We start from the raw sequence: 15,247 nt of genomic DNA, 5'->3' as shown, positions 1-15,247 counted from the left end.
GGTTTCTGGCTAAAAAACTGACACCCCAAGAATCCCATGACAGAAGGATGAATACAAAGATGTTAAAAATGTTCAAAATGATATGTATTTAATATACACATGACACTTAAAAAAAAACAATAGGGTCTTGCTTTGTCACCCAGGCTGGAGTGCAGTGGTGGGATGATAGCTCACTGTAACTTCAAACTCCTGGGCTCAAGCAATTCTCCCACTCCAGGCTCCTGAGTAGCTAGAACTACAAGCATGTGCTACCATGCCCAGCTAATTTTTTAATTTTTTGTAGAGATGACGTCTTGCTATGTTGCCCAGCCTGGTCTCCAACTCCTGGCCTCAAGCCTTGTCCTCTCAAAGTGCTGGGATTACAGGTGTGAACTACCACGCCCAGCTATAGCATACATTTTTTATACTTCTGTAATTAATATTTTTAAATAAAAAACAAGTTTCTAATTGCTTGAATTGTATATTCATAATTGTAATTTTAAAAGAAGCATTTTCTTCAAAAATTCTTCAAAATGAAATGCTCACTGCATCATACTTTACTTTCTTTTGTGAAGATCCAGAATTTTTAGTTTGGTTTTGTCACTACAGAGTTCAATGTTTTTCCTTCTAATAGTGCTTCACAACTGAAGAATGTAGCAAGGCTCCTTTCACAGAAGCAATGGATTACCGCTAATAGCGATGAGCTTCAACTCTGTAACACTAGCATAAGAAAGTGTAATCAGATATGCTCAGGAAATCGGTTAGTGAAGAGATATTCACTAAATTAAGAAGTATTTGAGATGGACTATTGTTGGAATTCCTTAAAATGACCTTGAAAACAAGTGGGAACCAGAATTTAAGATGAAAAGTTTATCCCACTGTACACAGACTTCTGACTCTTCAGATGTTAAAACTTTTAAATTGTTAAAAAATTTGGACTAAACAACTATCTTCAACTTTTTTCGAATAGTTAAATAAGCTATGAGCATCATTACTTACTGTGCTTTAATTAAATATGCACTGTTAAGTATATTAACATGTTCTTTAATTTTTTTCATGGGTTCCATTGTAACCACACGTATTAAAAGAATACCAACTTTAGTAAAATTTTCACAAAAGCAAATAATATAAATTAAGACAGCTTCAGAGGATACTATATATTGCAGAGTTAAAAAATTTAAGTTAAAAATAAAATGTGCTGGCCAGGTGTGGTGGCTCATGCCTGTAATTCCAGCACTTTGGGAGGCTGAGGTGGGAGGATTACCTCAGGTCAGGAGTTCGAGACCAGCCTGGCCAACATAGAGAAACCCTATCTCTACTAAAAATACAAAATGAGCTGGGCATGGTGGCACATGCCTGTAATCCCAGCTACTCTGGAGGCTGAGGCAGGAGAATCACTTGAATCTGGGAGGCAGAGGTTGCAGTGAGCTGAGATTGCGCCATTGCACTCCAGCCTGGGCAACAAGAGTGAAATTCTGTCTCAAAAACAAACAAACAAAAATAAAATAAAATAAAATGTGCTAAGTAATTATTAATGTAAACAATTACACTAGGAGGTACACTTTTAATTTGTATCCCTTAAATATCTCCAAAAAATGATTAAAATAAATTACATGTTTTCGCAGTGCTAAAGGTAGCTGTTTACCAAATATTTGCTTAACGTTGATAAAGTCCTTAATAATCCAATAGCAAAAGGATCAAATTTTCTCCCCAAAATGGAATTTAGATTATTTTAACTGCAAAAAGAAAAATGTGCTTTTCTAAATGTCCTGAATAAAGAAAAATAAATAGGATAATGGAAATATTTAAAAAGTATTCACAATATAGACAAAAGTTTTTAATTCCTTGGTGTTAACTATAAAGAACCAACATATCTTATTAAAGATTTAATATTCCTATCAACAAAGATATTGATGAAAATGTGGAAACTTTAGATTTCAAAAGCAAAGCTAAATAGCTCCAGGAATAATGTTGGGAACATCATTTAATGGTCTCAAATTAAAGTTCTTTTAAACTACTATGAAAATATTGATGATAAGGAAACAACATTTATGAAGCACCTACTACACATCAGAGATTCTGAGTTTTCATTTTATGTCCTTTACTCCTCACAATAATTCTATGCAGCAAATATCATTATTCTGTTTTACAGAAGAGGAAACTGAAGTTTAGAAAGGTAAACCAATTTGTACAAACTCACACAACTAATCACTGAAAAAGCTACAAATGGAACAAATGATACCTAATCCCTAACTAGGGTGTCCAGAGTTTTATATTATTATTATACTAACTCCCAGCAAAGTGGCACCATATCAGCTACAAAAAGTAGTGTGAACATGAAACATGACAGGTCATACCACTACTTGGTAGAACAATTTCAATCAGCCTTTTTAATTCTATACAGGAAAAATTATTATCAGAAAAATGCAAAATCTCCTAAGGAAACAGAGTAGCAACAATGAAATCATCTAAGTAAACGGACTAAAATCATGGTACAGTTGAAGACTTCATTTCCACAAGGCTTGTAAAATAATATTTGTATACAGATATCCCTCAGTATCCCCAAAGAACTGGTTCTAGGACCTTCAAGGATACCAAAATCCATAGTACTCAAGTCCCTTACATAAAACAGCACAGTATTTGCATAAAACCTATGCACATCCTCTCACATGCTTTAAATCATTTTAGAATATTTATGAATATCTAATACAATGTAAATACTATGTAAAATGTTGTTCTACTGTATTTTTTGTATTATTTTCCTTGTGGTATTGTTATTTTTTTTTTCCAAATATTTTTGAGCTGCATTTGGTTGAATCTGTGGATACAAAACCAGTGGATATAGAGAACTGACTGTATTTTATGAGCTGGATACTGTGAAACATCTACAAAGCTTAAAACGTAGTTGCTTGAAAAGGGGCATCCTTAAATAATGACCACAGTTATGTTTCGGTTAACTTTCTACTATACATGTTCAATGTTATTATAGTCAAAAGGAGTATACTTATGGAAGGGGGGATCTACCGTCCAACTCTTTTTTTTTTTTTTTTTGAGATGCAGTCTCACTCTGTCGCCCAGGCTGGAGCGCAGGGGCACAATTTCAGCTCACTGCAAGCTCCGCCTCCCAGGTTCACACCATTCTCCTGCCTCAGCCTCGCAAGTAGCTGGGACTACAGGCGCCTGCCACCACGCCTGGCTAATTATTTTTTGTATTTTTAGTAGAGACAGGGTTTCACCGTGTTAGCCAGGATAGTCTCAATCTCCTGACCTCATGATCTGCCTGTTCATGAGGTCTCCTCGGTCTCCCAAAGTGCTGGGATTACAGGCGTGAGCCACTGTGCCTGGCCCCAACTGTTAATTTTTAAAGGCTTCTAATAATTTTGTAATATCTATATACTAATCAATTATTACATAATAACTAGAAAAATATTTACCAGGTCCTCGATATTGCCATAGATATTCTTCTTCATGCCTGATGCCCGAGTAGATACCCATCCTCCTACAGTACTGAACTCCAGGGAATCTGGTTCATGACCTGTACAATAACCACTTTCTTTAAGCTGAAAAACAAAAACGTAACATTTTACAGTGAAAATGGTCCCATTACACACAGCAGTCAACACATTAACAACCTCCCACTTTAAAATTTCCATGTCATTGATATTTGAATTTATTAATTCCTACATAGCCAAAAAAAAAAGATACTTTTATCACACTAGTCCTAAAAAATTGTTTTAAGCTTTTGCCTAGTGGAAAATGTTACAAAACTGAAAAATGTAGTCTAAAAGAAGTTCTAGTTTTCACAGGTTCACCAGATAATCATACTCCTTACATCCTTTTGTTTTAAGGCCAGCTGTTCTTCCCCACTTTTCTACAAAGAGGTAATTTAAATATATGGAGATTGGATTATGTTTAATTAACTGCCAGCTTTACCTAAACACTTTCAATAAATAAAGCACTTAATCTCTTGTTCTCTCTACCCTAATGTAATATGCAGCAGGCCTGCAGAAAATCTGAGCAAATTGCCTGTATTTAATTCTCTCAAGGAATCATGTGTTTTAATGTACAGGCATCTGGCTAGGTTTCCTGCATGTAATACCTTCATTTACTTGTGATGCAGATCATGCATTACTGTACATTAAATAGTCACTTGTTTCTCATTTTTCTACATTATCTTGGCTTTGCCATCTGCACAGCACCTGAGATTGAATAGATGCCCTTTACTGCAACTCCACCAAAGCCATTCCAATGAAATCATTTTAAAGACTCAGCCATCTCTTCTCAAATGGTACAGACACCACCATCTGCATACCCGCTGTCTGCTGCACTCAAGCCCATCAATCTGTGTTGACCATTTTGATAGTCATCCAGTTAAGCAACTGTTCTATTTTTCAAGTAAGCCACGCAGAGATGTAGAATATATCAGCCACATCTGTATATTTATATTTAAGTATGGTGTGAAAGTTGTAATCCGAAATATGAAAGCCCATTAGGTTAAATATAATTTGTTAGGTTTTGCGTATCAGCAATACAAATTCTCTATCTATTCTAATTTTGCTGCTAGGAAAACAAGATTTTAAAAGACATCAACTGTTTTATAATAAAAGTTTCTCCACTAAATATTCAATATGTTATTTAGTTTTAAGAGGTAAATATCCATCTATAAAAAAGAAGCTTAAATAAATGGCTGAAGAGCCATTTATTTATGATAAATGAAGATTATCAGACTGTTACATGGTACTTCTTCCCTAACTCCATCTTCAAACAAAATACTACGAATTATTTTCTCTTAAAACACTACTGTTCCTCAATTTTCTTTTAAAACATAACCTTTTACTCAATTTTATGAAATTGGGAAAAGAAGAAGACATTCATGGAGCCCTAAGATGTACCAGGTACTGTAAAGACAGGTTTCACTTACTCTCAGGACAAAACAAACTTCGACATTATACAGAAGCAAATCATTAAGTACACACTTTAACTATTTCTTTTTTTTTTTTTTTTTGTAGGTGTGTTAATTCATTTAATCTGCTCAACAACCCTATGAAGCTGACACTATTATTATTCCTATTTTCACAGATGGGAAACAGTTAAATCACTTGTTTTAACTGATGATTCCCCAAGTGGTACCTCTTACTTGCATTGTTTTTATTATTATACTTTAAGTTCTGGGTTACACGTGCAGAACGTGCAGTTTTGTTATATAGGTATACACGTGACATGGTAGTTTGCTGCACCCACCAACCCGTCATCTACATTAAGTATTTCTCCTAATGTTATCCCTCCCCTAGCCTCCCACCCCATCGCAGGCCCTAGGGTGTGATGTTCCCCTCCCTGTATCCATGTGTTCTCACTGTTCAACTCACACTTATGAGTGAGAACATGTGGTGTTTGGTTTTCTGACCTTGTGACAGTTTGCTGAGAATGATGGTTTCCAGCTTTATCCATGTCCCTGCAAACGACATGAACTCATCCTTTTTTATGGCTGCATAGTATTCCATGGTCATAGTATTCCATGGTGTGTATGTGCCACATTTTCTTAATCCATTCTATCATTGATAGACATTTGAGTTGGTTCCAAGTCTTCGCTATTGTGAATAGTGATGCAATAAACATACATGTGCATGTGTCTTTATCGTAGGCTGATTTATAATCCTTTGGGTATATGCCCAATAATGGGATTGCTGGGTCAAATGGTATTTCTAGTTCTAGATCCTTGAGGAATTGCCACACTGTCTTCCACAATGGTTGAACTAATTTACACTCCCACCAACAGCATAAAAGCATTCCTATTTTTCCACAACCTCTCCAGCATCTGTTGTTTCCTGACTTTTTATTGATCGCCATTCTAATTGGCATGAGATGGTATCTCATTGTGGCTTTGATTTGCATTTTGCTAATGACCAGTGATGATGAGCAATTTTTCTAATGTCTGTTGGCTGCATAAATGTCTTCTTTTGAGAAGTGTCTGCTCATATCCTTTGCCCATTTTTCGACAGGGTTTTTTTTTTTTCTTGTAAATTTGTTTATGTTCTTTGTAGATTCTGGATATTAGCCCTTTGTCAGATGGATAGATTGTAAAAATCTTCCCCCATTCTGTAGGTTGTCTGTTCACTCTGATGATAGTTTCTTTTGCTGTGCAGCAGCTCTTTAGTTTAATTAGACCCCATTTGCCACTTTTGGCTTTGTTGCCATTGCTTTTGGTGTTTTAGACATGAAGCCTTTGCCCATGCCTATGTCCTGAATGGTACTGCCCAGGTTTTCTTCTAGGATTTTTATGGTCTTAGGTCTTACGTTTAAGTCTTTGATCCACCTTGAGTTGATTTTTGTATAAAGTATAAGGAAGAGGTCCAGTTTCAGTTTTCTGCATATGGCTAGCCAGTTTTCCCAACATCATTGATTAAATAGGGAATCTTTCCCCCATTGCTTGTGTGTATCAGGTTTGTCAAAGATCAGATGGTTGTAGATGTATGGTGTTATTTCTGAGGCCTGCATTATTTCCCATTGGTCTATATATCTGTTTTGGTACCAGTACCATGCTGTTTTGGTTACTGTAGCCTTGTAGTATAGTTTGAAGTCAGGTAGTGTGACGCCTCCAGCTTTATTCTTCTTGCCCAGGATTGTCTTGGCTACATGGGCTCTTTTTTGGTTCCATATGAAGTTTAAAGTAGTTTTCTCCAATTCTGTGAGAAAAGTCAGAGGTAGCTTGATGGGAATAGCACTGCATCTATAAATTACTTTGGGCAGTATGGTCATTTTCATGATATTGATTTTTCCCATCCATGAGCATGGAATGTTTTTGCATCTGTTTGTGACCTCTTTTATTTCCTTGAGCAGTGGTTTGTAGTTCTCCTTGAAGAGGTCCTTCACATCCCTTGTAAGTTGTATTCCTAGGTATTTTTTTCTCTTAGTAGCAATTGTGAATGGGAGTTCACTCATGATTTGGCTCTCTGTCTGTTACTGGTGTATAGGAATGCTTGTGACTTTTGCACATTGATGTGGTATCCTGAGACTCTGCTGAAGTTGTTTATCAGCTTAAGGAGATTTTGGGCTGAGACGATGGGGTTTTCCTAAATATACAATCATGTCATCTGCAAACAGAGACAATCTGACTTCCTCTCTTCCTATCTGAATACCCTTTATTTCTTTCTCTTGCCTGATTGCCCTGGCCAGAACTTCCAATACTATGTTGAATAGGATGGTGAGAGACGGCATCCTTGTCTTGTGCCAGTTTTCAAAGGGAATGCTTCCAGTTTTTGCCCATTCACTATGATATTGGCTGTGGGTGTGTCATAAATAGCTCTTAATATTTTGAGATACATTCCATTGATGCCTACTTTATTGAGAGTTTTTAGAATGAAGGGGCGCTGAATTTTATCGAAGGCCTTTTCTGCATCTATGGAGATTATCATGTGGTTTTTGTCATTGGTTCTGTTTCTGTGATGGATTATGTTGATTGATCTGCATATGTTGAACCAGCCTTGCATCCCAGGTATGAAGCCAACTTGCTTGTGGTGGATAAGGTTTTTGATGTGCTGTTGGATTTGTTTGGTTTGCCAGTATTTTATTGAGGATTTTCGTATCAATGTTCATCAGGGATGTTGGTCTGAAATTTTCTTTTTTTGTTGTGTCTCTGCCCGGAATAGCTTCAGAAGGAATGGCACCAGCTCCTCTTTGCATCTCTGGTATAATTCGGCTGTGAATCTCTCTAGTCCTGTACTTTTTTTGGTTGGTAGGCTATTAATTACTGCCTCAATTTCAGGACTTCTTATTGGTTTATTCAAGGATTCGACTTCTTCCTGGCTTAGATGTGGGAGGGTGTATGTGTCCAGGAAATTATCCATTTCTTCTAGATTTTCTAGTTGATTTGTGTAGAGGCGTTTATAGTATTCTCTGACGGTAGTTTGTATTTCTGTGGGATCAGTGGAGATATCCCCTATATATTTGTTTATTGCATGTATTTGGTTCTTCTCTCTTTTCTTCTTTATTAGTCTGGCTAGCGGTCTATTTTGTTGATATTTTCAAAAAACAGTTCCTGGATTCATTGATTTTTTGAAGGGTTTTTGTGTCTCTATCTCCTTCAGTTCTGCTCTGATCTTAGTTATTTCATGTCTTCTGCTAGCGTTTGAATTTGTTTGCTGTTGTTTCTCTAGTTCTTTTAATTTTGATGTTAGGGTGTCAATTTTAGATCTTTCCTACTTTCTCTTGTGGGCATTTAGTGCTATAAATTTCCCTCTACACACTGCTTTAAATGTGTCCCAGAAATTCTGGTACATTGTGTCTTCATTCTCACTGGTTTCAAAGAACATCTTTATTTCTGCCTTCATTTAGTTATTCATCCAGTAGTCATTCAAGAGCAGGTTGTTCAGTTTCCATGTAGTTGTGCAGTTTTGAGTGAGTTTCTTAATCCTGAGTTCTAATTTGATTGCACTGTGGTCTGAGAGACTGTTATGATTTCTGTTCTTTTGCATTTGCTGAGGAGTGTTTTACTTCCAATTATGTGATCAATTTTAGAATAAGTGCAATGAGGTACTGAGAAGAATATATATTCTGTTGATTTGGGGTGGAGAACTCTGTAGATGTCTATTAGGTCTGCTTGGTCCAGAGCTGAGTTCAAGTCCTGAATATCCTTGTTAATTTTCTGTCTCATTGACCTGTCTAGTATTGACAGTGGGGTGTTACACTTTATTTCTATCAGTATATCCAATATTATATATACTATTAATTTGTTTATTTTGTCTGGGAGGTTACTTCATTACCTTCTCCAATTACAAGAAGGTACTATATACCAGGAATTGTGTAAAGCAAAAGATAAAGATACCAAAAAAAAAAAAAGATAGATGTTCCCCATGCTGAAGGAGCTCTACCACTCCTTTAAATTACTTCTTTGTTTAAAATCTTACTAACTTCCTACTAAATAAGTGAAGAAAGTGTAATGGTTGAAAACCTGGGTTTTTCTTGCCAAAAAGTTTAAGAAAACAAACAAAAATCCCTGGGTTTGAAACTTGTCATTTACTGTTGCTAGAAAATTTGCATACCACAGTATACCACAATATGCAAATTTAGTGAGAAACAATTGCTGGTGCATAGTAAGTGCTTAATAAATGGTATCTAAGATCATATACATTTGGCCACTTTCTCCTTTAAAGGTCTGTGTCTCTGCTAATGCCATTAGCTGGTAAGAAAAATTTGCTGAAGAAAGGTCCACAGATTTACTCATACAATTAATCAAACATTCACCCCCCATGTTCCCTGAGGAAGTGTCTCACTCTGTCTCCCAAACTGGAGTATAATGGCACAATCATGGCTCATTGCAGCCTCAAATCCTGGGCTCAAGCATTCCTCCTGCTTTGGCCTCCCAAAGTGCTGGAATTATAGTCATAAGCCACCATGCCTAACTCAAGATTTCTTTTTTAATAAAATAACATCTCTGCCCCATACTATGCTAGATAAAAATAACTGTGTTCATTAACCATTTACCATGTGCCATGAAGCTCTACGGGAATAAAAACTTTATCTCACTTGTGTTCCAATTCAATACTGAAACAACAAATATTTACTGACTATGAGCTGAGCTTCAGATATATCACTTTAAAAATCCCTAAATTATGGTGTTTATATTATAGAGAAATATTGAGGAAAATGTATATGCTGCTAAAAAAAAAAAAAGGAGAAATAGTAAAGGAAACTGAAATTAGTAAGAATCATCATTAAATTATACAGAATAATTAGAAGTGTGATGAAAAAAATAAAAAGCAGAGCAGGAACTTCCCCCTCTACCCAAACTGAAGTAAAAGGAACTAGGATTTACCCTCCTACCTAAAAAGACTAAAACACAGAAAAATAGAAGAAACAGGCAGGCATGGTGGCTCACGCCTGTAATCCTAACACTTTAGGAGGCTGAGGCGGGAGGATCACTTGATGCCAGGAGCTCAAGACCAACCTGGACAACAGAGCGAGACCCCATTCCTGTATTTTAAAAAAGAAAAAAAAAAAAGTTTTCAAACACTGAACATGCAGTCAGGAAGGACGGTGATCCCTATGAGAAAGTAAACAAAGGTGGTGAGCACTGTGACTGGACCCTAGTTTAGCACTCCACGGAAACAGAATCCAGGCAGAACTTGGCAAACACTGAGTTGAGATTGAGCATAGAGCTGTAGGCAATCAAGGCATTTAGAGTTCATAGGAAAAAGTACAGAAAAAAGCTGCACAAAGAGAGATGCCTGGAGATCTGCAGAGCATACCCCTCAGGTCTTCGGCAGAGTAATGAAACGTAAATGCAAGTCAGTAAAATACCAAAGACCAGAGTAAGAAATAATCCAGATGGATTAGAGCAAGGGTGTCCAACCTTTTGGCTTCCCTGGGCCACACTGAAAGAAAAAGAATTGTCTTGGGCCACCCATAAAATACACTAGCACTAACAATAGCTGATGAGCTTAAAAAAAAAAAAAAGGTCTATGCATAATTTTCACGATATCTGCCACCAAAAAAGTCCTCACATTCAAAGGGTTGGACACCAGTAGATTAGAGAACAGTGCCAGCACTCATAGAGGGCCAGAAACAGTACCTGTTTCCACTAGCCCAACTGAGAAAACTCTTAATTCATAGAGTATTAGGTAGGATACCCAAGAATGTCATACCACAATAGGGGAAAATAATTAGCCTCAGACTGAAAAAAGCAAAAGATCATAAAAGCAACAACTAAAGGATCAACTGTTTCCAAACAAGTGCATCCCAGGAAAAAAGCTGAAGAATATTTGTAGAACTGAAAAACATCAAAATTCACAATGGCTACCATCTAATCAAAAATTACCATTCAAAATTAAAAATATAAAATTAAAAATAAAAATAAAAAATATACACATATAATAAAAATAAAATTAAAAAATAAAAATTATCAAGCTACAAAGAAGTGGGAAAATACCCCATAATCATTATGGGGTGAAAATCAAAACCAATCCAGAACTAACACACATGTTAGACACAGCTGACAAGAACATTAAAACAGTTATTATAACTGTATTCCATATGTTCAAAAAGTTAAGTAGAGACATGCAACATATAAAAAGACCCAAATTAAACATCTGGAGATGAAAAATAAAATGTCTGAAATTAAAAATATATTTAATGGGATTAAGAGCAGAAAAGACATAGCAAAATGAAACAGTAGTGAACTTCAAGATATGGCAACAGGAACTAAAAGAAAAAAACCAAAAGAGTAGCAGTGAGCTGTGGAACTTCAAAGAGCCTAATAAGTGAGTAAACAGAGTCCCTAAAGGTCGGTGGGGAGGGGGGTTTGTTGGATAGTTGAAGAAAAAATGGACAAAGTTTGTCAAAATTAGATGAAAACTATAAAGCCACAAATCAAAAAAGCTTAACAAATCCTCAACAAAAGACACACAGAGAAAAACTACACCAAGGTCCATGACAATCAAATTGCTCAAACCAGTAATAACATGAAAATCTTAAAAGTAGCCAGAGGGGGCCAGGCACAGTGACTCACACCTGTAATCCCAGCACTTTGGGAGGCCGAGGCGGGCGAAATCACCTGAGGTCGGGAGTTCAAGACCAGCCTGACCAACATGGAGAAACACCGTCTCTACTAAAAATACAAACTTAGCCGGGCATGGTGGCTCATGCCTGTAATCCCAGCTACTCAGGAGGCTGAGGCAGGAGAATCACTTGAACCCAGGAGGCAGAGGTTGGGACGCACTCCAGCTTGCTGGGCGACAGAGCGAGACTCTGTCTCAAAAAAAAAAAAAAAGAAATTACTACTGATTTTCTTAGACATGATAATGGTATTGTATTTATAAAGAAGAACACTATTCTTCTGTCTTTAGGAGATGGTGCTGAAGTATTTAGGTTAAGCATCATAAAGTCTGCAACCTAGGCTGGGTGTGGTGGCTCATGCCTATAATCCCAGCATTTTGGGAGGCTGAGGTGGTGGATCACCAGAGGTCAGGAGTTTTAGACCAGCCTGACCAACATGGTGAAATCCCATCTCTACTAAAAATACAGTATTAGCCGGGCCTGTGGTGCATGCCTATAATCCTAGTTACTCTGGAGGCTGAGGCAGAAGAATCACTTAAACCTGGGAGGTGGAGGTTGCGGTGAGCCGAGATCGTGCCATTGCACTCCAGCCTGGGCAACAAGAGCGAAACTCTGTCTCAAAGGAAAAAAGAAAAAAGCAGCCAGAGGGGAAAAAAACGCATTACATACACAGAAACAAAGACAAAGATAATATCAGATATCTCATGAAAAGCAATAAAGTGAGGTAACAGTGGAGCAACATCTTTGTACTGCTGAAAGACTATCAATCTACAATTATATACTCACTTCAAATATCTTTTTTAAAAACAAAGGTGAAATAAAGACTTCTTCAGACAAAATTAGAATTTGCCAACAGGAGACCCACACTAAAGTCATGTTAAAAGAAGTCCTTCAAGCAGAAGGCAAATAACATCAGACAAAATTAAGGGTATTGGAAAGGTTAACTAGATGGGTAAATACACAAGATACTTAGTGTTACAGTATCACTCAAAGGTAGCTGATACAAGTTAAAGATGTATACTACAAATCCTAAAAACAAAACAAAAATTTAAAGCTACTAAAGAAACTAAAGAGATAAAACATACCATTTTTTTAAAATCCCAAAAAGGTAGTAAAAGAGGAAAAGAAGAACAAAAACAGATGGGAAATACAGAAAATGAATAGTAAGATGACAGATTTAAACTAAACCACAATAAATCACACTGAAGATAAATGATCTAAACACCTCAATGAAAAGGTAGTGATTGTTAAATTAGATAAAAAGAAAAGAACCAATTATATGCTGCCTATAAGAAAAACATTCTAAATATAAATATACAAACTAATTAAAAGTAAAATAATGGAAAAAGCAAAAAGATATGCTAAGAAAACTCCAATAGCTATTTTAATATCAGAAAAAGCAGATTTCAGAGCAAAGCATGTTATCACAAATAAAGGAGGTCATTTCATAATGACAAAAGGGTCAATTAATCAAGAAGCCATAACAATCCTGAACATTTATCCCCCTAATAATCGAGCTTTAAAACATATCAAGCAAAAATAGAACTGCAAGAAGAAATATACAAATCTACAATTATTGTTGGAGGTTTTAATACCCCCCTTCAATAACTGACAGAACAAGTAGACAGAAAATAAAAAATATAAGAGATCTGAATTACATTATAAGTCAATCTCACCTAACAGACATTTAAAGACTACTCCACCAAACAGCAGCAGGAAAACGCATTCTTCGCAACTGCACATGGAACATTTTAAAAATAGGCTGTATTGTGGGCCATAAAACAAGTAGCAATAAATTTGAAAGGATTCAAGTCATATAAAGTATGTTTTCTGAACACAACAGAATATAGAAATCAATGACAGAAAGATATCTGGAAAAATCCCAAAATAATTGGGAGCTAAATAACATATATACATGGTGAATAAACCACGGATCAAAGAAAAAAATCAAAAAAGTAGAAAACATTTTCAAATTAATGAAAATAAATATATCAAAATTTGTGGCATGTCACTAAAGCAATAATTGGGAAAAAAATTAGCACTGATTTTCTACTTTAGAAAATAAGACTGAACTCAAATAAATTACTTCAACTTAACCTCTACTATAAGACACAAAATAACATTTTCTTTCACAAATCCAACATCCATTCCTAATTAAAACTCTATAAACTAACACAAGAAAGGGACTTCTTCAACTTGATAAATGGTATCTACAAAAAACACCTATAGTTAACAAATACTTAATAATAAAGGACTGAACACATCTCTCCTAAATCAGGAACAAGTCTCACTTATTTTCAACATTATCTGGCCAGTACAATCAGGTGAGAAAAAGAAAAAAAGGCAAACAGATTGGAAAGAAAGACAACTGTTCTTATTCACACACAACATAGCCATCTATGTAAAAAATCCAATGAGATATACAAAAAAAAGCTTGTTAAAATATAGTGAATTTTAGTAAAGTTGCAGGATATAAGATCAGCATTTTAAAAAACTGTATTTTTATACAGTATTAAAGAACAACCAGAAACTGACAATTTTTAAAAATGCCAATTACAACAGCACCAAAAAATATGTACTCCTTAGGGACAAATCCTATTTTTAAAAATATATGAGGCCAGGTACGGTGGCTCATACTGATAATCCCAACACTTTGGGAGGCCAAGGTGGAATGATAGGTTGAAGCAAGAAGTTTGAGACCAGTCTGGGCAATATGGCAAGACCCTGTCTCCAGAAAAATTAAAAAATTAGCCAAGCATGGTGGCACATGCCTAGCTACTGGGGAGGCTGCAGCAGGAGGATCATTTAAGCCCAGGAGTTTGAGGTTACAGTGAGCTATGATGGTGCTACTAGACTCCAGCCTGGACAACAGAATGAGATCTTGAAAGACAGAATGAAAGACACGTACTTAGAAAACCATAAGACACTCTTGAGAGAAATTATAGACCTACAAAAAAGTAAAGATATACCATGTTCATGGGTCAGGTCAGAAGAATCTAAATTGTTAAGCTGTCAGTCTCCTCAAACTGATATATAGAGTCGATGCAACCCCAATCAAAATCCCAATGGGACTTTTTCTTTTTTTAACAGAAACTAGCATACAAAGAACCTAGAACAGCCAAAACAACTTTGAAAAAAAGACTTATGATAAAGCTATAGTAATCCAAACAGTATGGTATTAGCACAGAGACAGACATATATAGAGTCCAAAACTAGAAGCAGACATATATAGACAACAGATTTTTTTTAAAATGATGGTGCAAAGTCAACTCAGTGAAGAAAGGATAATCTTTTCTAATAAATGGTGCTGAACAATTGGATATCCATACGCAAAAATCATTAACGTCAATCCAGTTTTACACCATATACAAATAATAACTCAGAAATCTTCAAAACTGATCAGAGACCTAAATGTAAGACTAAAAATTATAAAACTCAAATGGGAGAAAATCTCTACAACCTTGCGTTATGATACAATAGCAGAAGCATGATACAAAGACAAATTAATACACTGGGCTTCATTAAAATTAAAAACAGCTAGTCTTCTAAAGATACTGTAAGAAAATGGAGAAACCACAGACTGAGAGAAAATATTTGCAAAGCATATATCTGAAAAAAGACTTATTCCCAGAATAAATAAAGAATTCCAAAACTCAATAGTAAGAAAACAACCCAATCTTAAAATTGGGCAAATAATTTAAGGAGAACTTCACCAATA

At 35.8% G+C, this 15,247-nt stretch overlaps 1 protein-coding gene across 1 annotated transcript in view; it reads right to left on the bottom strand.

Moving 5' to 3' along the window:
* Positions 1 to 15,247, bottom strand: part of AGPS (alkylglycerone phosphate synthase) — a 155,927-nt gene that overhangs the window by 81,232 nt on the left and 59,448 nt on the right. Inside the window, exon 9 of the mRNA XM_023212321.2 lies at positions 3,414 to 3,539. Coding sequence (XP_023068089.1) covers positions 3,414 to 3,539 — 126 coding nt within the window. The remainder of the gene's footprint in view (positions 1 to 3,413; positions 3,540 to 15,247) is intronic.

This window comes from Piliocolobus tephrosceles, chromosome 11 (genome assembly GCF_002776525.5).
Source record: "Piliocolobus tephrosceles isolate RC106 chromosome 11, ASM277652v3, whole genome shotgun sequence".
Taxonomy (NCBI): Eukaryota; Metazoa; Chordata; class Mammalia; order Primates; family Cercopithecidae; genus Piliocolobus; species Piliocolobus tephrosceles.
Note: the sequence above shows the minus strand (reverse complement) of the source record. Positions and strands in the feature narration are given on the sequence as shown.